The sequence below is a fragment of the Girardinichthys multiradiatus genome, chromosome X, assembly GCF_021462225.1.
Source record: "Girardinichthys multiradiatus isolate DD_20200921_A chromosome X, DD_fGirMul_XY1, whole genome shotgun sequence".
NCBI classification, from domain to species: domain Eukaryota; kingdom Metazoa; phylum Chordata; class Actinopteri; order Cyprinodontiformes; family Goodeidae; genus Girardinichthys; species Girardinichthys multiradiatus.
The window spans coordinates 18,327,812-18,355,286 of NC_061817.1; the positions used below are offsets into that span (position 1 = coordinate 18,327,812).

Below are 27,475 nucleotides of genomic sequence, written 5' to 3' on the forward strand. Positions count from 1 at the left end.
ATCATAATATTGTAAATGACATGGCTCCCAACTCTGTTTATGTGATAGTGAGAATGGCTTGTTTCTTCGTGTTCTTCAGATAAGATTTGGGTGGCATCTTGTGACAGTGTTGCAGTTGCTGGTTTCATGCTGTCCTGGCAATGTTATACCATGGGCAAATTTCATCTGGGCACACACTTGAAAAACATGTTTGATTGGTTTTTCATAGTACCCTTTATAGGCAAATATAATCTTGTTCTGTCACTTAAATATGCAGTGAAACTCCCTCACTCACTTAAACTGTATCTGTGCTGATGAAAAGAGTCGTGTAGCAGTTGCGCCACATTTAAACCGACTCACTGCTTTTACAGAAAGATATATATTTCACCGTGACTGCTCTCGTGTGAAAGTGGTTTGGGTTTGGGGGCACAAACAGCTTAGCCATGCCGTGGAAATGACTTGCTAACAGATGCCAAGCTCTGACTGAGACACAACATCCTGCAGGCAACACTTAGAATAAAATGAATCCATATTTCTTCCTTTTCTTCTTATATCTCTTTCATGTCATTCTCCCGCTCAGTGCTTTGTAACTTTATCCCCCATCTTTGAGTCTGGTACCTTTCTGTGGAGCTTTTTTGTTGTATTAGGACTTTTGCTTTAGGGTTCGTGTTACATTTTTAAATAGCACCAGCCATTCATAAATGTAACAATCCGCCATTTATGACACACACTTTTGTGTAATATTGTTTGTTTTGGGTATGTAAAAATAATTAAACATAAAAATAAGAAGAAGAAGAGGGAAAAATAACAATATAATATACTGTATGTGTACTTTAAGTCCTTCAAAAATGATTTTATTGTTTCTTCCAAATTATGTTTTATTTTCTTTAACAACTTTTTTCAGAATTTGTGTTTTCTTGTTTTGTTTTTGTTTTCTGTTGACAACTTATACACCTTCTTTCATATGAAATCTTTGAATAATATTGTGTATAATAAAAAGGTTAAATACTTCAATAGATAACGTGGTGAAATTTAATGGGATTATTTTAATGTTGACTATTTTTAAACCTCTTTAAAATGCTTGTACCTATTTTTATGCAAAAACAAAAAAAATGCACACAGTCAATACATATTTCAGTAAGCCTGCGCAGTTGGTAGCACCATTACCTTGCAGCATGTAGCTTCTGGGTTGAAATTTGGGCCTGGGGTCTTTCTGTGTAGAGTTTGCATGTTCTTCTTGTGTATGCGTGGGTTCTCTCTGGGTATTCCCGCTTCCTCCCAAAGTCCAAAAACATGACTGTATGAGGAGGAGAACATAGCTTGTAAACCGTTCTTTTATATCACTGTTAGACATTTGGAATAAATTGTTCTTCTCAAATTTCTTGAAGACGCTTCCCTTGATCTCCACAAAATTGTTGGGACATCATGATGGTAAGCAGAGACTTGTGTGAGTTGAAGGCAACATTAAGAGTGGAGTCATGTTGGTCTCTTTAAATTGCTCTTAGGTGTGAGTGACTGTGTCCTGTGTTCCCTCTGCAATGAACTGCTGATCTGTTCAGGATGTAAACCCAATGACTACTGAAGATAGGCACCAGCTTCCCCTTCAACCCTGCAACATTAACTAGGTGTAAATGATGAATGAATAAGGACTTAATTTCTTTACAGCTACCTCTATTTTAGCCCCCTGGACTTTCTGAAAAGCCTTCACTTATTAAGCATGGAGTTCACTCTGTTTCTAGAAACCTGTTTTAACAACCAGAGCTGCAGGAAACATATTATTGTGATACATTTGATAAATAAAGCAATAAGGACATTTTTCCCATGTCCCTACTGTTCTTGGTGAGCATTAGCATCCTGGCCACTGAAAATATACATCAAGTGTTAGCATCAAGGGAAGGAAAGGTCAGCTCAACAGGCCAACAATATTACTGGCTTGCAGAATTCGCATGCATGGCTCCTAAAATCTAAAATACTACCAATACATTCAAACAGTCCTTGGCTGTTGTGCTCTCATTAATATTGCAATCACGATCGGCTGTGTAGCTCTACTAATAATACTTAACCTAAAACAAGTGGAGCTTTATCCTTTATACTACGACTACAAACAGTCCTCTGTAAATGTGCATTTTGCTTTGCTGGGTATCTTTACTGAGGGAGGGGATTTCACAAATAGCAGACTAAAGCTAGCTCACCTATTTTTTTATTTATCTTTTTGTTGCAAATTGTTGATGTACCTCTGTGGACAAAACTTCCCAAAAGAGTTGTTCTGTTACTTCCGAAACTACAGGGGTTGGACAATGAAACTGAAACTGTCATTTTAGTGTGGGAGGTTTCATGGCTAAATTGGACCAGCCTGGTAGCCAGTCTTCATTGATTGCACATTGCACCAGTAAGAGCAGAGTGTGAAGGTTCAATTAGCAGGGTAAGAGCACAGTTTTGCTCAAAATATTGAAATGCACACAACATTATGGGTGACATACCAGAGTTCAAAAGAAGACAAATTGTTGGTGCACGTCTTGCTGGTGCATCTGTGACCAAGACAGCAAGTCTTTGTGATGTATCAAGAGCCACGGTATCCAGGGTAATGTCAGCATACCACCAAGAAGGACGAACCACATCCAACAGGATTAACTGTGGACGCAAGAGGAAGCTGTCTGAAAGGGATGTTCGGTGCTAACCCGGATTGTATCCAAAAAACATAAAACCACGGCTGCCCAAATTATGGCAGAATTAAATGTGCACCTCAACTCTCCTGTTTCCACCAGAACTGTCCGTCGGGAGCTCCACAGGGTCAATATACACGGCCGGGCTGCTATAGCCAAACCTTTGGTCACTCATGCCAATGCCAAACGTCGGTTTCAATGGTGCAAGGAGGGCAAACTTGGGCTGTGGACAATGTGAAACATGTATTGTTCTCTGATGAGTCCACCTTTACTGTTTTCCCCACATCTGGGAGAGTTACGGTGTGGAGAAGCCCCAAAGAAGCGTACCACCCAGACTGTTGCATGCCCAGAGTGAAGCATGGGGGTGGATCAGTGATGGTTTGGGCTGCCATATCATAGCATTCCCTTGGCCCAATACTTGTGCTAGATGGGCACGTCACTGCCAAGGAGTACCGAACCATTCTTGAAGACCATGTGCATCCAATGGTTCAAACATTGTATCCTGAAGGCTGTGCCGTGTATCAGGATGACAATGCACCAATACACACAGCAAGACTGGTGAAAGATTGGTTTGATGAACATGAAAGTGAAGTTGAACATCTCCCATGGCCTGCACAGTCACCAGATCTAAATATCATTGAGCCACTTTAGGGTGTTTTGGAGGAGCGAGCCAGGAATCGTTTTCCTCCACCAGTATCACGTAGTGACCTGGCCTCTATCCTGCAAGAAGAATGGCTTAAATTCCTCTGACCACTGTGCAGGACTTGTATATGTCATTCCCAAGACGAATTGACGCTGTATTGGCCGCAAAAGGAGGCCCTACAGAATACTAATAAATTATTGTCGTCTAAAACCAGGTGTTTCAGTTTCATTGTCCAATCCCTGTAAGTGCTTTGCTTTGAACACTCTAATCATTAACTAATAGTGTTATAGCAGGGTGCACTGTGTTGAGGGTTAGGGATGGGTACCGAATTCGGTACTTTTATAGGTGCCGACCGAATTCCGTCGGTACTACCAAATATTGATTCACGTAAAATCAAACGGTACCATATTTTGGTGGTACCTGTAATGGAAAATTCTTTTAAAGTGCTCTGATATTCCCTTCACCTCTCTCATTTGATTCTGTGTTTTATCACCCACAGGTGACCTTCCATCTACCTCTCACCTCTGACCTCTGTGTTTTGTTAGTGTTCTGTTTTTTAGAGCAGATGGACTCTAAATTCCAATGCTGGAGAGTTTAATGGTTAAGACCCATCATTTAGGATGATGTCAGGAAGGGCAGTTAGGTCTGTTCCTAGATAACCTTGTCACCTTTGAACTCAAGAAGGGTTTGGGTCATAAAACACAGACTCTTGGAAGTTGAGATAACACTGTCATGTTCTGGTATAAATACTGTGTGTAAATGTTGATCGGGGCTCTGTTTCACTGACTAACCTCAGTGTCAGGGTCTTCAAACGCTGAATGCCTTTGAATAAAACTTATAAGACAAAGTCCGGATTTTCTCTTGTTATGAGTCAACTTCTACCCACTTTGATAAGAAAATTCCACAACATACCTAAATACATCATTGTGACACTGAGGGAGTGGAAGACTGGGCGTAACTGGACATAAACACAGCATTGCATGCTCAATAGCGTAATTACGTCAGTAGCCACTGCTACCGTTAACAACGCATAGCTTATAAAAAACGCTTGAAAGTATGGCTTCACTTTTGAAAATGCGATGCAGATTACACTCGCTGCAATATTTGTGGACAGCGGCAGGAATACTTTTAATCTGAGGAAGCACCTGGTTAAGCACAAGATTTCTCTCAAGGCTAAAGAGGGCCCAATTTTTTGTCAGGCTCAGATATACGGCTACAACTCCTGCATTTGGCATCGTTAGCACGCCTAGATGTGTAGCGACTTGTCGTCTGCAACCAGCAATGTGGCTGGCTTTTAATCTGTGCATTATTAAGAAAAAACAGTGTGTGGTCAGTTAAGGGTTTTTCATGTTGAAGAAATGTTTGAAACAACTGTGATGTTACAATACAAAAGTTGGATGTTGTTTTGATATATTAAAATGTATATACTGAGAAATAAATATGTTAAATTGAAAAGTTTTGAGATTTTATTATTAAACAAGTTAACATTTATTACCACATAAACACACACGAAAGTACCAAAAACTGGTATCGCTGAGTACCGGTATTGATTCCCAGTTACCGGGTATCTGTACAGTATCGGTTCAAATGTGAAAGGTACCCATCCCTAGTTCAGGTCAGTCCCGCATAGCTGTTGGTTTGAAGCCAAATTGAGCACTGTCTGAGCGGGTGGGTTCAAAACGCAGGTCAGGCACATTGCTGCCCCCAACAGATCTGTTGTAGTAATTAAACACTGTTCTCCAGGTTGCACACTTGCCAAGAGCATGCAAGTTAATCACATTTACTTGTCATTTCTTTAATTTACATGCATTACTTCAAGATTGGGTGATAACTTTCACCCCTATCTAGGGGATCATACTTTGAAAACCTTACCACAGATTGTGAATCATGTAAAGGCATTCACTATTGAAATGTTTAATACAAAAAAGGAGAAACCTGATGTTGCCTTCCTTTTATTTTTTAATTTCTGTGTATCCAGGATGGTGGAGTACTCGCTGGATCTGCAAAACATCAACTTGTCTGCCATTCGAACAGTTCGGGTTCTTCGGCCACTGAAAGCCATCAATAGAGTCCCAAGTAAGATAAGTTTAAGTATTTTTGTTTTGTTTATGATTGGGGATTATATACACTGCAAGTATGTTTCAGCATTCATGCAACTTTGTTGTGTTAAGTTGTAAGTGGTAAAGGTCCTATTTGGTGGTGAAAACCTTTTGCGTCAATTTCGGTGACCACGTGTCCTCCTCTATTGTGTGGAGTCCCACAGGGCTCAGTTCTAGGCCCAATCATCTTTTCCTTGTATTTGCTCCTATTTGGTTTTATACTTAAAAAACATGGCACTGCATTTCACTTTCATGCAGAATGACTGTCAGATATATATCCCTCTAAAGAAAAAAATGCACATTTGATGAAGCCACTACTTTAGTGTCATGATTACATTTAAGCCTAGTTGGCACATAACTTTTTAAAATTAAATGAGAAAAAGACAGAAATGAGACGCTTAGTGTGTTTTTACATTCCTCTGCCCAGCATAATAAACTGGTTGTCACAAATCTTGTGGTCAAAGTGGACCCCTATATTAAATTTGACAGTCAGATTAGGCAATTGTTAAATCAAGCTTTCTCCAGTTTAGGCAGCTGGCTAAAATAAGCCAGTTCTCTTAAAGAAGCACTTTGAGAAAATAATCCATGCATTTGTCACAACTTGGCTGAAGTAATGCGTTTTATGTATGTGTCAGTGCTTCGTCCGTTGCTGTTCTCCATAGGGTGCAAAATGCTGCAGTCCTTCTTTTAACTGCCATTACATACCTACCCGCTCTCTTAGGTAAGCTAACCAGCTGCTCCTCACTGTACCTTCGACTGAGCGTAAACTTAGAGGAGATTGTGCTTTTGCTGTTGCAGCTCCCTAATTGTAGAATATTCCCCTTAGAAATTAATGGGCGTCTTTTCTGTCTGTTTTTAAAACTCTCCTGAAAATCCATCTTTTTTTACTCTGGCGTTTAACGCCCATTGAGATGTTAGTTGATTTTTATATCAGTTGATTTTCGTAGGTTTTTATGCAGTTTTTATATTGTAGTGCTGGTTGTTTAAAGTGATTCATAAAAAAAAGTTGGATTGGATTAAAGTTATCTTGTGCTGCAATCCACAACTTGAGCTTTAAGCTTCTCTGTGTCGTTACCCCTGTCTGTCAGTTTACATTAAGCGCAAAAGCAAATTGCCTGAAAATCCATGCAGATGAATTTCCTTTTGACTGCATCTCTGGGACTTTTCTCCATCCTTATACTACCATTTCCTGGTGGGCATGATTCAACTTTCATCTAATGCTTCATCATAAAGTCAGCTCAAACCTTGAGTCACGGCCTTATCAGATTTACAAACCACACATTAATGATGCTTCACTGTTCAGTGTGTGACCATAGACCTGTTCTCCTCATCTAATACACCATTCTTCAGCAAACTTTCTAAGTTCTATTGATTTATTTGGACGGCAGCTTGTCGTCATCATAATCAGCAATTAGACTGAACCAGCAAAGTCTGGGCTGCTGTCTTCACTCACCGAATACATTTGTGCAGACAGCTGATCTATTTCAAATTACATGTATAGATATATATATATATATACTATATATGTGCACACAAACATTGAGAGGTGATTCCCACTTTGACCTAGGGTTTTCCAGTTGACCAGGGTTGCAAGTATCTTACATGCACCTGTAAGATACTGTATTGTTTCTGGGACTTCTTTGCACAGCTTATACCTTGCATGATGTGGTAGATATATTTCTCTGCTGCTCAGGGTCTATTGGTGTGCTGTCATGATCAGTGCTTATGTGCTTATGTGCTGTCCTTTAGACCTGCCCTCTCCAGCCATTGGTAGGATTTGGTCATATCAGCCCCTTGAGCTATCTGTCAGTGGTACCTCCCATGGAGGGTTTTTTTCTCCCATGAAGGTTCCTCCAGCTCCTTCTCTTCCAGTTGCCATTGTCTGACACATTCACTTAGCTCTTCATCCCCTGGGGCCATTTTCCTGATGTATTTATGGAGCTTGGAGTTTTCATCTTAGATAGTGGCTCACTAGTCCTCTCCCTACTTCTATGTGTTTTAACATCTGAGGTATGAATTTCCTTCTTTGGGAAAGTTATTATCCCAGCAGGGTATCTAAATAACTGGCAAGGCATATTTGTTGATTGTCCAGACTTTGTTTTTGCCTTTGAACTGACTTCTTAGAACTTGTCTAATTATTGCATTTATTTAGCTGTTGCAGCTTTTCTTGTGGCTTCTTCATGGTTGCTATTTGCCTGTGGTATTCCAGGGTACTTATAGCTCTCCTCAACATCTGCTATTTTCCCATCTGGGAGTGCAATTCCTTCCTTGTGGTTTACCTTCCTCTCTCTTTGTCACCATCTGGCCACATTTCTCCAGCCCGAATGACATTCCATCATCCCTGCTATAGATCCAGGTGGTGTGAATCAGTGAGTCAATGTCTTGCTCACTCTAAGCATACAGCTCACTGTCAAACACGTAGAGGAGGTGACTGATGGTGCCCCTATTTCTGAGTTGTATCCATAGCCAATCTTGTTGATTAGTTGGCTGAGGGGATTCAGGCCTATGCAGAACAGCAGTGGGGACAGAGCATATCTTTGGTATATGCCTCATTTGATCAAGACTTGCAGAATTTGCTTGGCTTCAGTGGTGTTGTTTCACAGCCTCAGAGTTGCAATGAAGGCTCTCAGAGTGTTGTTGAACGTGTACAACTTCAGGCTTTTCAGGATCCACATGTGGGACATAGAGTTGTAGGTTTTCTTGTATTCAATCAAAGCTGTAAGCATAGTGTTAGGATTATGAATCTGTAAATATTATTTAATATTAATATATTTTATCAAATAATATTTTGGTCTGTTAAAGGTTATCCTGTGAACCCCAGCCCAGTAAGGCGATGGTATTAGGACAAAATAGAAAGGTGAGACGAGCTCTGACATTATTGAACAGCATAAACTCTGCACATATATGGAATGAATTCACACAATTTCTTAATATACAAGAATTTATTGACAAACATAAGTCAACTCAAAGTCAAACATATTTCAATCAACAAACTCTTTACTATGCTAAAACAATCCAACTAACTACCAAGCAGAATTAAAGAATAAGGAAGACTAATGGGCTATGTACAATATAAACAAGTTGATTAAAGATGATTGAGAACCTTGATTGAAGGAGTGATGCAACATTACCATTCAATGTTTATGTTTGAGAACCAAGGATTATCTTGAAGAATCTGGAAGTGAAGTTAAGTTAGTCTTGGAACTGGCAATAATCAGCATACCTTTAGACAACCATTCACAATGCAAGATCAGATAAAATATTATTTTATTAAAATAATGTTTTAAAGAATGATCTGCTAAATACAACCAACCTTTTGGATGGCTAATTCTCAACGGGGTCTCATTAGCTGCCTTTATTTATTAAAATAATATTTAAAGAAATATTATTAAGGGAATATTTTAGAAAAGAGCCAAATCTTTCTGGAGAAATGGGGCTTAATGGTGTTTACTTAGTTATCAAATTGAATAAAATGATGTTAGGGACACATTATTTACTGGATTGAAAACTAAACCTTTCTGGGTAAATACACTGCTCAAAAAAATAAAGGGAACACTTAAACAACACAATATAACTCCAAGTGAATCAAACTTCTGTGAAATCAAACTGTCCACCAAGGAAGCAACACTGATTGACAATCAATTTCACCTGCTGTTGTGCAAATGGAATAAACAGGGGAAATCTTTGGCAATTAGCAAGACACACTCAATAAAGGAGTGGTTCTGCAGGTGGGGACCACAGACCACTTCTCAGTACCTTTGCTTTCTGGCTGATGTTTTGGTCACTTTTGAATGTCTGTGTTGCTGTCACACTCATAGTAGCATGAAACGGACTCTACAACCCACACAAGTGGCTCAGGTAGTGCAGCTCATCCAGGATGGCACATCAATGCGAGCTGTGACAAGAAGATTTGCTGTGTCTGTCAGTGTAGTGTCCAGAGCCTGGATGCGCTATCAAGAGACAGGCCAGTACACCAGGAGACGTGGAGGAGGCCGTAGGAGGACAACAACCCAGCAGCAGGACCGCTACCTCCGCCTTAGTGCAAGGAGAAACAGGAGGAGTACTGCCAGAGCCCTGCAAAATGACCTCCAGCAGGCCACAAATGTGCATGTGTCTGCACAAGCGGTTAGAAACCAACTCCATGAGGATGGTATGAGGTCCAGACATCCACAAATGGGGGTTGTGCTCACAGCCCAACACCGTGCAGGACGCTTGGCATTTGCCAGAGAACACCAGGATTGGCAAATTTGCCACCAGCGCCCTGTGTTCTTCACAGATGAATGCAGGTTCACACTGAGCACATGTGACAGACGTGATAGTCTGGAGACACCGTGGAGAGCGATCTGCTGCCTGCAACATCCTTCAGCATGACCGGTTTGGCAGTGGGTCAGTAATGGTGTGGGGTGGCATTTCTTTGGAGGGCCGCACGGCCCTGCATGTGCTCGCCAGAGGTAGCCTGACTGCCATTAGGTACCGAGATGAGATCCTCAGACCCCTTGTGAGACTATATGCTGGTGCGGTTGGCCCTGGGTTCCTCCTAATGCAGGACGATGCTAGACCTCATGTGGCTGGAGTGTGTCAGCAGTTCCTGCAAGATGAAGACACTGAAGCTATGGAGTGGTCCACCCGTTCCCCAGACCTGAATCCGATTGCGCACATCTGGGACACCATGTCTCCCTCCATCCACCAACGTCATGTTGCACCACAGACTGTCCAGGAGTTGGCGGATGCTTTAGTCCAGGTCTAGCAGGAGATCTTTCAGAAGACCATCCGCCATCTCATCAGGAGCATGCCCGGGCATTGTAGGGAGGTCATACAGGCACGTGGAGGTCACACACAATACTGAGTCTCATTTTGACTTATTTTAAGGACATTACATCAAAGTTGGATCAGCCTGTAGTGTGTTTTTCCACTTTAATTTTGTGTGTGACTCCAAATCCAGGCCTCCATTGGTTAATACATTTGATTTCCATTGATCATTTTTGTGTGATTTTGGTGTCAGCACATTCAACTTTGTACAGAACAAAGTATTCAATGAGAATATTTCATTCATTCAGATCTAGGATGTGTTATTTGAGTGTTCCCTTTTGAGCAGTGTATTATTTGGGAGCAAGCACATGTCCTTAGCTGTTAGCAGTTGAAGCTAACAAAGGAGGCTGATAGCTGAGCACCAGAATCAAACACACACCTTTAAAAATACTCTCAATAAAAGGATTAAAATGCATAAGTGTGGACGCCGCGTTATGGACGATCTTCTGTGTTTAAAATCACCCTTTAAATAAAGTTTGTCTTAACTTTAAAAATCCACAAACACAGAACACAACCTGAACACGTGTGCTGAGCAGATAGCCCACTAGCACCAAGATAGCAGTTTCACACAAACAAAACCAAACTTCATAAAATGAAAAACGTTTAGATCATTTCAATGTAAATCACTTCTATGTTATTCTGCCCAAACACTTAACGTCATGAACTGTGGTGAGGAACGTTGTCCAAGGCGGCGAAGTTTGAAGAAACGTCCACAGTCTTTAAACGGTTAGCCACAGCTAACCTCCTTAGCTGTGGGGAGTGGCGGCTGTTCTGTCGGCCGGCCAAACTGCACGTTACCGTAACCACGGTGATGCGGCTCCTGTTGTCCCTCTCTCAGGCAGGGAAAACCGCTTCACTCGGCTTGTAGAGACAGCGTCTCTACTGGGAACTTCTCTGGGACAGTTTGGTTCTGCGGGCCTCAGAGAGAAAGTAAGCAATGCTTATACCTTAATTTACCCCCTTTTTATTAATGAAAACTGGATTACTTCAACAGTAATTCATCAGTACTTAACTTAGCGCATATGATCGCGGGATCGTATGACACCCTTGGATCCAGTTTGAAGAGTTTATGTCTTTTTGCCAGCAAAGAGACATTAGCGCCTGTTCCTCTCCAGCCAGTCTCTCAGCGGAGTACCGGGTGGTATAGGTCGGACCATTGGAAAGGGGGTGCTTTTATGCAGAAAATCCATCCCTTATACATCCCTTTTTATGCAGCCAGTGGCATCATGGGATGTCCGCTGCTACAGTTTGCTTGGCTGTGCCGGAAGTAGGTTAATACAATTTATTTTGAAAGTTCCAGAAAAGTTTGTACCAGAGTTTAATGTTGAAATCCATGGCTGGGTCCCATCAATATACACCAAACTCAAACTGGATAATAACGATCTATTTAAACATTAACACGTAACTTTTCTGACTGAACTTAATTTGTGGAGTCATTTGTTTTGATCTCTCTATATCTGTGAGTAGTTGGTCTGTCTGGGGGGCATTTCATGTCAATAGAAAAATTTGAAATACATTTAAAATCTTTGACGTTATGTATTTATTTTACCCACTGTATGTTTTATATAATGTTTCCCTGTTTGTATGTTTAGTAGAATTTCCAACCAAAAATGTGAAAATTCCCATGCTGCCCCAGAATGTTGCAATGATGTTTGGAAGGACACATGAAAAAGCAAAGGAAGAACATCCTGAGCAAAGCCATATATTCTCCCTAATATCCCAATTATACTTTTGCATATCTGAATTGTGTTTAACACATAATGTAAGATAAGACACCATGTGAAACCAGTGTTAATTTTGGCAGTTCTGTGAACAAGGTAGATCTGACAACTGAGCAAGCACACCGTGTTTTGGGTCTTTGAGATCTCAATATGGCAGGTTTGTTTGACTCCCAACCTGGACCAAGTCAGGACAAAGAGATCATGCAAAAACAACTAACCGGTACTAGTTCCAGTGAAGTGGTGGTCTCTTGAGCACAAAGTAAACGTGAGCAAAATCAAGATATACTGTTTTGCTAAGTCTACAAGGATATACCTGAAACTGATCATTTAAAATTCTCTACACTGGAAAGGGTTTATAAACCATCTTTTTTCACCTAAAACTTAATTTTTTATAGACGGACACTATAAATGCAGTAGTAATGATTGTTTTTGCAAAAAATCATGGTCATATTGTCAATGTCTTAGTCAGTTAAACCCAAATATTGTCTTCTTTCTTCATTTTACTCAATATATTCAGAAGAACAAGCTGTCCTTCCACTCTATAAAACTAAGAGGAACCTGCTCAGTCAAATAGTTGATACAGTGGCAGCACTTAGGGAAATGGCTTGGAAAATGTATGAAGAAGAGTGTGCATGGTGCTGTAGTGAAAAGTGAACTGGTTGCAAACAAATGTGCTCTTCTAGACATGATTATATGTCTCTTTTTGACTGTGCAGATATATGGGTTATAAGATTAATATACTGTGGATATGTCATTTATACACCAGTGTACAAGGGTCTTTATATCTATTTTCTCTTTACATTTACTCATGCTGTGATCTGCAAAGTATGCATACTGCTGCAACTAATTAGTGTGTGTAAATCCTACTCTGTCTTGAGACGGTCTGAAGTGAGGAAGCAAGGGGATAAAGCTATTTGTTCTTTGTTCAGCTGGATTGCTACTTTGCCCACAGGTACAAAGGCAGCATGAGCATTTCCTGACCCCTCACACACCTCAATTTGTAACCCTCCTAGAAAATGGTAGATAATAGCGGTTTGTGGCATATGTGTGTGTGTGCAGTTGTGTTAAACTTTGTTTTTGAGGAAATTGGTGTGATGTAAAAGGAGTGCTAGACAGACGACGGGAGTGGGGAGGGGGCAAACACCAAGGAAACTGAAAAGGGAGGAGAAGAAAAGGGAAAAGAGCATTCTCGTTTTCTTCAGTGAAAAGCACAGTCAGGGAGCTATAAATGTGTTACTATTGTGGTGCAAGCTGAGGCATCCATCTTTATATGAGAACAGCAGTAGCTGGCAAATGAAGAAGTCAAAGTAAAGGCTAGACATGAAGTCAGGTAAACAGAGATAGAGAAGGGGAAATATTGTTTAATGCCAAAAATAAAAAAAGATAAGATGTCAATAATGAATAAAAGTGAACCTATTTACAGTGTTAAACGTGTTTGCTTTATTTGTATTTTCCATTTATGATTTCATGTTTGTTTTTTTTTAATTCAGTTTCAACTTTATTTCTACTTAGTGAGTTTGTACACCCTATTTTTTGGCACACACTGTCTCACTCTCTACCCCTTTTTTTTTCTTCATCCATATCTTCCTCTCTCCAGCCAATTAGGCCTAATGGAGCAGTGGCCTAATGACAAGAATCCTGGGGAACAAATACATTTAGACTCGCCCCCAGCCATCAGCACGCTAGCAACGTTACTGCTTCTCATTTAAAGTGAGAGCACAGAACAAATCAGCCAGAGATGACACATTTCCTATATATATATATATATATATATATAAATATATATATATATATACATTTATGTGTGTGTGTGTTATATATATGTGTGCGTGTGGGGCATATTTATGTTAAAGATAATCAGCTGGTTGAACCTGCTTGTTCTGTCTATAAAGGTTTAAGCTGATGGGTACTTTTTAATAATGGAAGCTTATTATACTATGTACATAGGGCATATTTCTATAAATGTAGAGCTTTGTCGTCCATCCATCCATTTACTATACTCGCTTCTTCCATCGAGGGTCATGGGGGAGCTGGTGCCTATTTCCAGCAGTCCACGTGCAATTTTGGAGAGACCAATTAACCCAACAGTCATGTTTTTTGACTGTGGGAGGAAGCCGGACTACCCGGAGAAACCCCACGCATACACAGGGAGAACATGCAAACCCCATGCAGAAATACCCCAGGCCGGGAGTCGAACCCAGGACCTTTCACTTGCAAGGCAATAAAACTGTTTTTGTGTGTGAGGAGTGAGCCAGTCAAAAACTGCTTTAGTCTTTTCCGGATCTGTACGATCCTGTCCGCCTTTGAAGATGTAACCCAGAAATATCACAGATGCCTGATGGAATTCATATTTCTCCATGCTGATGCATAACCAGTTCTTAAGGAGATGTTGAAGGACTTGCTGGACATGTTTCTTGTGATTGGTGAGATTCTTGGAATAGATAAGGATATCATCTAAGTAGACAAACACGAAGAGATTAATGAAATCACGGAGTACATCATTCACAAGGGCTCGAAAGACACCTGTTGGGTTAATGAGTCCAAAGGGCATGACAAGGTATTCAGAATGTCTCAGGGGGGTCCAATAGGCTGTTTTCCACTCATTCCCCTGGCGTATTTTAATTATATGGTAGCCGTTGCGGAGATCTGGCTACGAGAGAACTGGGGCATCATGGATGGGTTCGAATGCAGATAAAATCAGTAGGAGTAGGTATTTGTTTTCGAATGTGATTTGATTAAGACCTTTATAATCAATGCGGGGTTGAAGTGAACCATCCTTCTCGGATACAAAGAAGAAACCTGCGCCCAAAGGAGAAGATGAGTGTCGGATTATGCATGCTGAAAGTCATTCATTCATGTACTGGTTCATGGATTTACGTTCTGGTTGGGAGAGGTTGTATAGATGGCTAGATGCTGGGGGGCACCGGGAAGATTGTCAGTGGCACAATCATATGGTCTGTGGGGAGATAAGGAGAGTGTCTTGTGTTTGCTGAATACCTGTTTAAGTTCAATGTAGTCCTCAGGGACATTGGAAAGATCAGGAGGATCCACCTCCTCAATGACAGCCAGTGGAGGGTTATGTGGCACTGCAGACTGAAGACAGGTAGAGAGACAAGTTGTGGACCAAGACTCATTCTGATTTCAGACCAGTTTAAATGCAGGTTGTGTTTGAATAGCCATTCAGAACCCAGAATTATGAGAGAAGTGTGGAAGACAAAGAAGGATATGTACTCACGGTGGTTTCCAGAGATGACAAGTTGCAATGGTTTAGTCAGTGCGACAATCATTGACATTCCTTGCAATTCCTATAAATCCAATTCTTTCAATGAATTTTGTAATTTCTACAACAGTCCAGTGCTGGATTTTTTCCCCACTAATAAATGGACACTGACAATGAAAATATTGATGCGTGATGATTTTATACTCCAGGATTTCCCAAAATACTTCATTTTTAAAAAGAGAAAAAACAGTGGTGGTAAAGTATATCTCTAGTTAGAAAAAAAATCTGGCTTGCACCTGGTGATCAGATTTCTGAGGAAAATTAGTTAATTAGTAATCTGTACTTTGTGTTTCCCTGGAAACACCCAAGCTGGTTCAAATTACTATGACAGAGATAAGTTTAAGGTTAACAACTATATTTTGAGCATTTATTATCTTGCCACCACACACTGTAAACAATATTTTGAGGTAGATAAAAAAAATATCCTCGCTGTTATAGAACAGCAGTAACATTTTTTTTTTGTTTCAGATTAGGCACTGTTTTTAATGCTTTTTAAGTGCCAGACACTGTAAAGCTGCTCCGTTTGGGAAAGTTGTAAGCTATTAGGAAATCATTGTAATCAACTTTTTAAATTCCTGCCATCCATTGTCTAAGCTTATCTTTTTAGGGTTGTGGGGGGACTGGAATATATCTCCTGGGGTCATTGGCCAAGAGGTGGGGCATACCCTGGACAGGTGTAACAGAGGGCAACACAGAGACACCCAAGACCAGCAACCATGCACACACACACATAATCATACCTAATGGCAGTTTAGAGAAACAAATCAATCTAACAGTCAAGTTTGCTGACTGTGGGAGGAAGCCAAAACCATGCATGCATGTGGAAAACATGCAAATTCCATATAAAAAGATGCCAGGCTGGGATTTGAACCCAAAACCTTCTTGCTGCATGGCAACAGTGCTAGAAACTGCACCAACATGCAACATTTTAAAATGGTTGCCATGGCTTAATGGTAGAGATTAAAGAGGATAAACAGCAGTGATTACAAAAGGGGGACCTTTTTTAATGAGTGTTAACATTTTTAAATACACAACCTTTGTGTTCACATGGGTTTGTGTCTGAATAGTGAGTGAGCCACAGGTATTTTCACGCCTGTAAATATAATTATTTACTCCTGCCTTTACTGTGTCTCTCTCACCCACAGTTTTTCTCCTGCCACTCATTCTGATAGCAGCTTAGATGTGCTGTTGAGATACATTAACAAACTGTTCACAAATTAAGGCTTAGAGAAACAACACACAGTTTTGATGAGTAGATAGTTCACTTCCACAGTAACACCATCTCTTTCAGGTGTCAGGGCATTAGATTGCAGTGATCTCATCAGAGGAGTCTCACCTCACTTGCTCATTAGACCAATCAGCTGTCATTATGCTCCACTCATCACAGTATCAGTGCAGTATGTCATCACAGTGAGACAAGCTCATCAACAGGGGACGAGGTCATCATTATTCGACAGGGGACACACTCCTGCTTCTACAATTAGTCTTCATCTCATCATGACTGTGACCTTGCATGGCTTGGAAATGCATCAGTGTCAGTGATATTTCAGCTTTGAAGCTGTTGATCTTTGAGAGAAGAGCTCAATTTAAGCTGTTGCTAATTTTGTTTTTTTATTTCCTTGCCTGCATTCAGCTCATGTTGCTCTGTGTGTTGTTTACTCTCCATTCATGAGGGAGAGTTTTCCTGCAGTTCTTAAATATGTGATGTCAAATCCTAACTGTTGGTTAAAGGTTAATTTGACTTCTCTTGTAGATTATTTACTCAAACACTTCCAGAAACCCTTTCAGGTTTCTCTCTATTGCTGAATCAGATATTCATCAAGAAAAAAAACTTCAGGGCCTTAAGCTCTTTAAAAATTAAATACACTTTAGAATCATAAACCATACTAAAGATCTGGTAAAGTCTCCCCTCAAGTACAAGCACATTGCTAGTGATTAGAAAATACTGTTAACTATCTAGACTGGTGAAGAAATGGTGATATAAATTGCCCACGAGGTATTATAGAGTTATCTAAGTACAAGCTCACACACCTTTATTGGTATCCTGGAAACGGAAGTTACGCTGTAACTATGGTCCTGTGAATTCCTGGATGACTGCCAATGGCAGTAAACAAAGTGGATATGTCTCCTCGTGCTCCGCGCAGGTCGAAATTAAATGTAAACAAAGTCACGTACGTGACACGTAGCCCACCGGGGCATGCGTCTATCAGTAGCATGTGGAAGGCTATGTTTGGTCTCTGGGATCTTCTCGCCAGGGGAGAGGTTCCGAGTGACCAGTGTGACTGGCAGTCATTCAGGAATTCACAGAACCATAGTTACAGCGTAACTTCCGTTCTGTTTCATTCCTTCCTGACTGCCAGTGGCAGTAAATAAAGTGGATGACTTATGGCAGCAATGTCACGCGGAATGCAGTACTCACCCACCTCTCAGTTAGTAGAAGGGGCCAGAGGCAGGATTGTCGAGGCCAGTGCGGACTCATGTGCCACATTGAGGCGGTAGAAGTGTGCAAACGCGCACGGTGTTGCCCATGATGCCGCCGCACAGATATCCCCCAGCGGCACACCCCTCAGTGCCGCCCAGGACGTAAACACACCTGGTGGAATGGCACACAACACCAGAAGGGGCAGCTGCCCCCACAGACTCATAAGCCAGCGCAATAGCATCTATGACAGCCTGTGCTTAGAAAGGGCTCGCCCCCTGTTCTAGCCACCATGTCCAGCTGCAATGCCCGGACCGGGCACAGCATGTTAGCCAGTCTCTGTTCCTCGGACTGAAATGGGGGAGGGCAGTATGCCCGCAGTTCAATGGTTGTATTCACGTAGCCTGGGGGCAGAACCTTAGGGAGAAAGGCTATGTTCGGCCACAGCGTTACTCCGGACCCACCTGCCCAGGTCGACCTGGGCCCTGCCGAACTGATCCCATATCTGCCGTACGACCTGAGGATGCAGCCTCCAATCCCCAGGGGGGAGCCTCTATCGGGACAGATAATCGGCCACAGAGTTCCTTGTCCCCGGTAGGTGCATTGCCCTGACGGAAGCGAAGCGAGGGTATGCCCAGATCCACAGCCTCCGGGTCTCCCTCAGGCACTGCAGTGATCTGGTCCCACCTTGGTGGTTGTCGTGGAACACTGCTGAGGTGCTGTCCGTCCTGACGAGCATGTGCTTGCCCTCGAGAGAGGGCGAGAAGTGCCTTAACGCCAAATAAATCGTCCTGAGCTCCAGACTTCCCTTCTGAGGCCCCCACAGCCCCTGGACGGACCTGCACTGCCACACTGCTTCCCATCCGAGAGGTGATGCGTCCGTAGTCACCACCTCCCGTCTTGCGGAGACCGTACCGAGGGCGACCCCACGCTGCAGATATGCTCTGCCCCGCCAGCGATGGAGGAGCACTGCGCAGCCTGGTGTAACCCGCACCTCGACCTGCCGATGCAACCTGGGGTCCATGTGGGGGCTGTTGAACCACCTCTGCAAGGGCCGTAGATAAAGCAACCCCAGAGGAGTCAGAGCCGAGGCCGCCACCAGCATCCCCAATAGTCTCAGCCACAGTTTGACTGGGGGTGCCGCACCCGCTTGAAAAGCCTGGAGCAGGGACTGAATCCTGTCCACTCTGTCCGAGGTCGGCTGAGCCAGCATGGCCACTGAATCCAAGGCCATGCCGATAAAGACCACCTGCTGGGCCGGGATGAGAGAACTCTTCTGATGGTTCACTGCTATTCCCAGTGCTCTGACATGGGCCAGGACCTTCGACGTCGCCCGATCCGCCCCGCCTGAGGAGGGGGCACGGATGAGCCAGTCGTCCAAATATGGCAGGATCTTTAATCCTGACAGGCACAGAGGGCTTAGGATCGCCTTCATGCACCTTGTGAAAATCCGAGTGGCCAAAGAAAGGCCGAACGGCAGGACCGAAAACTCATAAGCCACACCATGGAAGGCGAATCGCAGATACTTCCTGTGTCCTGGGTGGATCGGAACATGGAAGTACACGTCCTTCAGGTCTACGGATGTAAACCACTCGCCTGGACAGATTACCCGAAGGACGTCGCAGGTGCGGAACATCCGAAATGGCAGCACTTTTAAAAAGTGGTTCAGCCCCCTGAGGTCCAACACCGGCCGAAGGGAACCGTCCTTCTTTGGAATCAGGAAATAGGTTGTGTAAAACCCGTCGGCTTGCAAATGTGGCGGGATCAACACTATGGCCTCCTTGTCCAGCAGAGTCTTTATTTTCTGCAGCAAGATCACAGTGCATGCAGGATCTGTGACGGGGGTCACCCTGACCCCCGATGGGGTTGGAGGCCAACGGCGGAACTGCAGCCTGTACCCTTGGGACATAGTTCTTAACACCCATGCATCCCTGCAGTGGGTTTCCCAATAGGCCAGGAGCCGTTGTGAAAACCTCCCCGCCATCGCCCTGCAGCCCTCAGGCTGCTCTCTGTCGCCTGCTTCGGCCTCCGGGGGGGCGCCGGCTCTTGTCTGGGCCTGCCAGAGCCCCGCGAGGTGGTGCCCGTTCCACCCCAGGCTGCAGCCAAGCTCCCGAAACTGACGCCGTGGGTCCCGTACGTCACATCTCCTGAGTTGAGGAGCAGGGGGTCCCATGGCCCCGCTGCGACCACACCAAGCTTCAGGGGCTTGGCTGGACTGCCGACGGCGCTCCAGTGCCCTCTCAGCCTCTGGTCCAAACAGCTGGCCTGGTACCACCGGCAGCCTCCGCAAGCTCTGCCTACAGTCATCCGAGATTGGGGCCTGTGCCAACCAGACCTGGCGTCGGGTGACCACCAGAGTGGACAAAAGGCGACCGAGTTCCCTGGACATGAGTCCAAAGGCCTGGAGGGCCGTGTCATTTGTGTCGCCCAGTGATGCTCCCGCCATGCCTGGCTGCAGCATCTGGGACTGTGCCAACAGGAGGACAAAGAAGGAATTGCCAATGCGTGCCATACGAGCTGCAATGTCGTAGGCACAGCACAAAAAGTCGTCCGTCACCGGACACTGGGCGCTTGGACAGCGGGCCCTCTCTCTGAGCGACTCATCTGGGGAAAGAACCGGTGATGCGATGCAGTGATCCACAGGGGGCATGCGGTCCACACCATGATCCCCAGGATTGCGCATGCACGCCAGGATCCGTGCATCTTGACCACTGTGGGAGAAGCTTCTAGGATCCCTCCAGCAGCGCTGAAGCTCTTCCAAGAAGGCCGGCGACGGTGGCACCTCGAACGTAGGGACCGCCGGAGCCAGGCTAAAAAATGGGTTTCCTATTGACTGGGCCACGGGTGCATCGTCCAGGTCGACCTTGGCCAAGGCTGCCAAAACAATTGCCCGTAGTGGGCATGGTTCGTCTCCTGGGCCAGAGCTAACTGAACTCCCGAGGGAATTACCTGAGCCATCATTTCCTCCAGTCCTCGAGGGACTGAAACTCTGAATTGTAGGCCCTCGCAGAGATTCCATCATCCCCCAGGTCCTCCCCCGACTCCCAAGCTACTGCTGCTTGGAAGGCAGGCGTGGGTTCTGGGGCCTTGAGTAGAGCCTTGAGCTGCTCCACCTCGGCCCTTACAGAGTCCACTTCCTGCCGAGATGGGCGCTCCAGCCGAGGCCTCTTCCTTCGTGGGCTACGGCGTTCCTCCGCTGGCGCATCCCCCCGCCTCCCGAAACACGCTTGAGGCATCCCTGAGGGTGGCAGCTCGGCATCCCTAACAGGCAACGGCAAAATGCTGCAGTTCATGCATGGGTCCATCAGAGCCTCCCTGAGATGACCCACGCCCAGGCATTTGGGGCACAGATCATGTCCGTCCTTTACCTGGACAGGGACCCCACACGAAGCGCACGCCAGCATCCCGATCACACACGTGGGAAATGCAGGTAGGCGCCAGGCAAACTGAGCGAGGACTTCAATAAAACTGAAGAAGGCGATCAGAGGCCTACACTGCTTTCCTATACAGACACGAGCCAGGCACTCAATACTCGGTCGGGAATCCTTTTGCAGAAATTACTGCTTCAATGCGGCGTGGCATGGAGGCAATCAGCCTGTGGCACTGCTGAGGTCTTATGGAGGCCCAGGATGCTTCAATAGCGGCCTTTAGCTCATCCAGAATGTTGGGTCTTGAGTCTCTCAATGTTCTCTTCACAATATCCCACAGATTCTCTATGGGGTTCAGGTCAGGAGAGTTGGCAGGCCAATTGAGCACAGTGATACCATGGTCAGTAAACCATTTACCAGTGGTTTTGGCACTGTGAGCAGGTGCCAGGTCGTGCTGAAAAATGAAATCTTCATCTCCATAAAGCTTTTCAGCAGATGGAAGCATGAAGTGCTCCAAAATCTCCTGATAGCTAGCTGCATTGACCCTGCCCTTGATAAAACACAGTGGACCAACACCAGCAGGTGACACGGCACCCCAGACCATCACTGACTGTGGGTACTTGACACTGGACTTCTGGCATTTTGGCATTTCCTTCTCCCCAGTCTTCCTCCAGACTCTGGCACCTTGATTTCCGAATGACATGCAGAATTTGCTTTCATCCGAAAAAAGTACTTTGGACCACTGAGCAACAGTCCAGTGCTGCTTCTCTGTAGCCCAGGTCAGGCGCTTCTGCCGCTGTTTCTGGTTCAAAAGTGGCTTGACCTGGGGAATGCGGCACCTGTAGCCCATTTCCTGCACACGCCTGTGCACGGTGGCTCTGGATGTTTCTACTCCAGACTCAGTCCACTGCTTCCGCAGGTCCCCCAAGGTCTGGAATCGGCCCTTCTCCACAATCTTCCTCAGGGTCCGGTCACCTCTTCTCGTTGTGCAGCGTTTTCTGCCACACTTTTTCCTTCCCACAGACGTCCCACTGAGGTGCCTTGATACAGCACTCTGGGAACACCCTATTGGTTCAGAAATTTCTTTCTGTGTCTTACCCTCTTGCTTGAGGGTGTCAATAGTGGCCTTCTGGACAGCAGTCAGGTCGGCAGTCTTACCCATGATTGGGGTTTTGAGTGATGAACCAGGCTGGGAGTTTTAAAGGCCTCAGGAATCTTTTGCAGGTGTTTAGAGTTAACTCGTTGATTCAGATGATTAGGTTCATAGCTCGTTTAGAGACCCTTTTATTGATATGCTAATTTTGTGAGATAGGAATTTTGGGTTTTCATGAGCTGTATGCCAAAATCATCCGTATTAAGACAATAAAAGACCTGAAATATTTCAGTTAGTGTGCAATGAATCTAAAATATATGAATGTTAAATTTTCATCATGACATTATGGAAAATAATGAACTTTATCACAATATGCTAATATTTTGAGAAGAACCTGTACTGAATGACCAGGTTATTCCATCAATGGATAATTTCTTCCCTGATGGCATGGGCATATTCCAGGATGACAATGCCAGGATTCATCGGGCTCAAATTGTGAAAGAGTGGTTCAGGGAGCATGAGACATCATTCTCACACATGGATTGGCCACCACATAGTCCAGACCTTAACACCATTGACAATCTTCGGGATGTGCTGGAGAAGGCTTTGCACAGCGGTCAGACTCTACCATCATCAATGCAAGATCTTGGTGAAACATCAATGCAACATTGGGTAGAAATAAATCTTGTGACATTGCAGAAGCTTGTCGAAACAATGCCACAGCGAATGAGTGCTGTAATCAAAGCTAAAGGTGGTCCAACAAAATATTGGAGTGTGTGACCTTTTTTTTTTTTGATGGCGACTTTTTGTTTTGGCCAGGCAGTGTATATGAAGCTGCACAGACAGCTCCCACTTCTGTGTTCTATGGGCTACATTGAGTGTGGTGCACATAAGGACATCAAACTACCCTGCAGCATTTTTGCTTTTTTGCATTGACTAAATACCTTGTAAAATGGTTAAAGGCTACCATACATAGGCCCTATGTATAGACACTGCCACTATATTGTATTTAAATACTTAGATTGAATTATAATGTAGGGATTGATGTAAGTATAATGAAAGGTTTAATAGTCTCTTCAGTCTACTGTTAGTTTATGATATGCCACAAATATGTAGGTATACCTTAGACAACTGCTTTCAGTTTTCTCAAGTTTCAACGAGCTCTAATGGTACCAGCATTTCTTTAGGGCAAAAGAAATGGATTTGTACTATGTATGTTTAGTAGATACATAAAAAAGATTAAATATGTAGTATTTGTTTTTCTTTTTTCTTGAATCAATAATATTTCTCTACTACTGACTGATTGACTTGCTAATCCTTACAGGTATGCGCATCCTGGTGAACCTGCTGCTAGACACTCTACCCATGCTGGGCAATGTGCTGCTTCTCTGCTTCTTTGTCTTCTTCATCTTTGGCATCATTGGTGTGCAGTTATGGGCGGGGCTTCTAAGGAATCGATGCTACCCTGAGGAGAACTTCACCATGTGAGTAAAAGGAAGAAAAAAAAATTGATGGGATTTATGACATTCCTTCCTAAAATCTCAAATGTTTGCTTTATACTTTTTTTCACCTCATCAAACCAATATTATACCAAGAAATATATCAACTCTCTGTTAATCTTTCTTTTTTATTGTTTTAGCATAGTTTGAATATGCCAGAAAGCCAAACACATTTACATGCTTTCATCATTAATCTTATTCACTGCTGCCTGCAGATTCTGTTCTCCATCTGGCTCCTATACGCCAAAAAACATTACAGGAATCTTCCTCTTTTGCAACTGTGAAGACAATTAGTTTCCAGCTGCATCCCTCCATATTTACAACTACATGTGACAGGATCACCCACTGTGTCTGAGCGCATGAATGACACTCACTCTTATTCAACTCTGTTTGATTGCATTTTCTTTATGTTAGCGTCAGCTCACTAGAAGGCATATCCGAAGATGTGTCTGCTGTAATATGTGTATAAAGTACATGTAATCATTTGCTGATTGTCGCTTTTCTTGCTGACACAACCTACACTAATAGTCAATCAAATAATCAGATGAAGGGGGTTATATGTCCACCGTAAAGTTTACCAGAAAGCAGTACATCTTAATTTATTTTAAGTAAACTTAAAATTCACACAGCTACATAACAGTTTGATTCCAATATGCTTGCTGGCACACATCCCTGCTATGATTCATGCATCTCACTTTGAATCAAGGGTTACCTATTATTCAACCAAAGCATTATGTCTGCGTATTCTTTCTACCATTGCATTAGATATAGTCAGGGGGGGCTGGAGTGCCTAATTAGAAAGGTGTGAGTTAGTGCTAGAAGACTATTATGCTAAGCAAAGGGCATATGTTTGTGAGGTTATAATGGAGTGGGCTAAGTGCTGCTGTCAAGTGCAGTGTTCGCTTTGCATTTTTATACCCTCACTTTTTTGGTTTGCATGATTTACTTTGTCCTTAGTCTTGAATTGGAAACTCAGTGTTTTGTTTTTAACAAGTCCCTAAAAGTAATTCTAGTTCTGTTTTGTCTTTTTGTAAGTCTTTTTTCACATCTTTTCTAAGATTAATTTGTTCCTTTTAAAAAGGCCAATGTCATTACAAAATACATTTTAACGGGACTGTGTAGCCTGTCCTTTTCATATTTGTCTGCAGGTTTAAGCCAGATAACAAATTTCTCTCCCTTGCAAGGAACTTCTCTCTATCTGCCATTTGTTTCTGACCTATTTGTTACATACCACAGCTTTTTGTGTTACTCCCATCTTTGGTCCTTCCATCCACCTCAGTCTCCATTGGCAGGTGTGTTCTCAGTGTGAAGTCAGGCTGTGCTGTGCCATGCTGTGCGATGCCAAGTCTCTAAGCAGGGGGGACAACAACCTTCATTCATGCTCCACTAGTCTTTTTCCTTTTCCTTCCTGTCTTCCTAGAATTTAACCGATTTTGTATTGAAACACAGCTAAAGGTGAAGCCCCATGTTATCTTGAAAGCTGCCAAAAAAATTAAAATGGAGAAAACCATGATAAGTGAATTCACATCTAATACTGTGATGTATTTAGATGAGGAAAGTTTTTTTTAGATCAGATTTTCAATCTTATTACATGGATCACTCAGCTGAAATTTTGAAAACACTTACCTCAAACATACTGGAAAACTGATACACTGTCGGGCATCCGTTAAGCAGTTTAGAAGATTTTATCTTAGACTATCATGTAGCATAGCTACTGTTTCATTGTCAGCACATTCAGCTGGATTACAGAGTCAGGGGTTGCTGTAGAGCAGGTTCAAAACCAAAGCACAGCCCATTCTTACCTGCAGATTGACATGCTGCTTGTGTGCTTGCAGATGTAATTAAGGTTATCCAAAAAGCAAACATAAGCAGGGAAATAGCAGCATTGTTGAAGCTATTTAAGCTATAATTCACATCTGGGTAGTGACTCTGTTGCCCTTGCCTTAAATTCAAGCACTTCACATTATGAGCACCTTCACTTGGCCACCTGACCATGCACGCCCTCCTCAAAAACAATACGTCCATATTATTCTGTACCTGTAGTTGTCCATTTTAGTTACCATACACACACAAAAACATGCATTGCATCACATAAAGCAAAAAAATTAAAACATAGGAGCATGAGTAACCACAGTGAGCCTGAGCACCCTGGCTAACAAATACGTTGCCCATACCGATCACTCCTATCATGTACCTCAGCTATCTGTCTAACCTCTCTTTGTATACATATATAATCAGTGCACTGCAAAGGCCGGAAAATTATCCAGAGTGTACCTCAGCTCTCAACCATTGATCTCTGGAAAAAGTCGTGATCCCAACTCATGACGTTTCAGAAAAAGACTTTCAGAAATATTTTCTACAACCAAAAAAAACCTAGGTTCTGGACTAGGGTACATTATGGTGGGATCTAGGCTTCAAAGTAAATCGACAGGCTGTCTAGACATTCATCTTTTATGTCCATTTAGGGCTGAATGGTATAAGGAAAAATTTAAATTGGGGTAATGTTGTTGAATATTGCAATAACAATATTGGTATTTGATTACACCCACATTTTTTTACTCTTTTTTTCTTGTCAGTTGACATGATGTCATCAGTGCTTTCTGTAGCATGTCTGTGACAAATTAATGTTGGTGGTGGGCATTGAGGGTAGTGGACATGCATCCAGAAGGCAAAGTGAGAATAAAATATAATAGCCAACCAAGAACAGCAACCAAGCAGTCCTTTACAGTTGTGATACTGCATACACTGATATTGTGATGATAATTAAGATTCAATCTGTTGTGCAGTTCTATGTGTTTTTTAATCACCCATTGTGTTGTAGTCTCTGCGATGTGACTGCAATGCATGCTTTTTAAAACGTTTTAAGCTAGTCTTTATAGGACGTCTCAAAGCACTGAACGAACAGTCCTAGTATTGATTATGGCATGCTTCTGTGCTGTTGGAATTCCTGAAGCACATAGCTGAGGTACTCTAATATTTTATTATCTGCCCTGCTGTTGGCAGAAGAAGAAGGTATTAGATCAAAAGGATCAAAAATCAAATAAAAGACAGAAATCAACAAGAAGCAGAGAGGATTGGGAAGTTGGAAAATCCTGGAGTAAGGATGTTGGGTGCAATAATTGGAAGGGACAGACTGAAAAATGACAAGGAGAGTAAATGAATGAGTTCAGATAAAAATGCTCCATAACTCTTCCACATTTTCCTCATAATATTTCAGCTGCAGTTTGAAATAAGAAAAAGAAAAACTGAACAAAATGACACTTCGTTCAAAATAGGTATGAAGTGACACATAGACACCAGATACTACTGGTGAAATTACCCTGAATTTCAATTTGCTTCCTGATTTCCCTAAATGTTGTTACTCATTTTAGTTATGGGTTGCATTTTTTTTTTATTAATTGCAGCAGTATTTCTTCAGCTTTCTTATTTATTATTTTAGCTTGATTAAAAAGTTATATACAAGTGTTAAGATACTGGCATTATATATAGATTGTTTGGTTTCTTCTGTGTCTCTGTTTCACAATTTCCTGTTGTTTATGTTCTCTATGTGTTGCTCTGTAAAGTCCATTCCTTTGTGTATAGTTTCTTAGCTTATTCCTATTTTCTGTTCTTTGTACATTTGTAATTATTTCAGTTAGATCTCTGTTAGATTTTTCCCTTTGGTTTGATAGTTTGTTTGTGTCTCAGCTCAGGTCATATTTGTATTAATTGGTCACCCTCCCTCAACTTCCCTGCTTTCATTCTGCCTCAGCTGCTCCACATCTCCTCTGATTAGCTCATTTGGTTACTTTGTCATCTTCCACGCCAGTCTCTGTATTTAAGCTCCTGACTTGTCATTGTTCCCTGTTCTTCCATTAAAGTGCCCCATACTCCAATGCCTTAGTTTTTCTGCTTGTTAATCC

The 27,475-nt window shown here is 42.8% G+C and overlaps 1 protein-coding gene across 1 annotated transcript in view; it reads left to right on the forward strand.

Moving 5' to 3' along the window:
• Positions 1-27,475, forward strand: part of LOC124863112 (voltage-dependent T-type calcium channel subunit alpha-1I-like) — a 127,298-nt gene that overhangs the window by 14,230 nt on the left and 85,593 nt on the right. The window contains exons 3-4 of the mRNA XM_047357361.1: positions 5,264-5,361; positions 23,399-23,558. Of these exons, the coding sequence (XP_047213317.1) occupies positions 5,264-5,361; positions 23,399-23,558 (258 nt within the window). The remainder of the gene's footprint in view (positions 1-5,263; positions 5,362-23,398; positions 23,559-27,475) is intronic.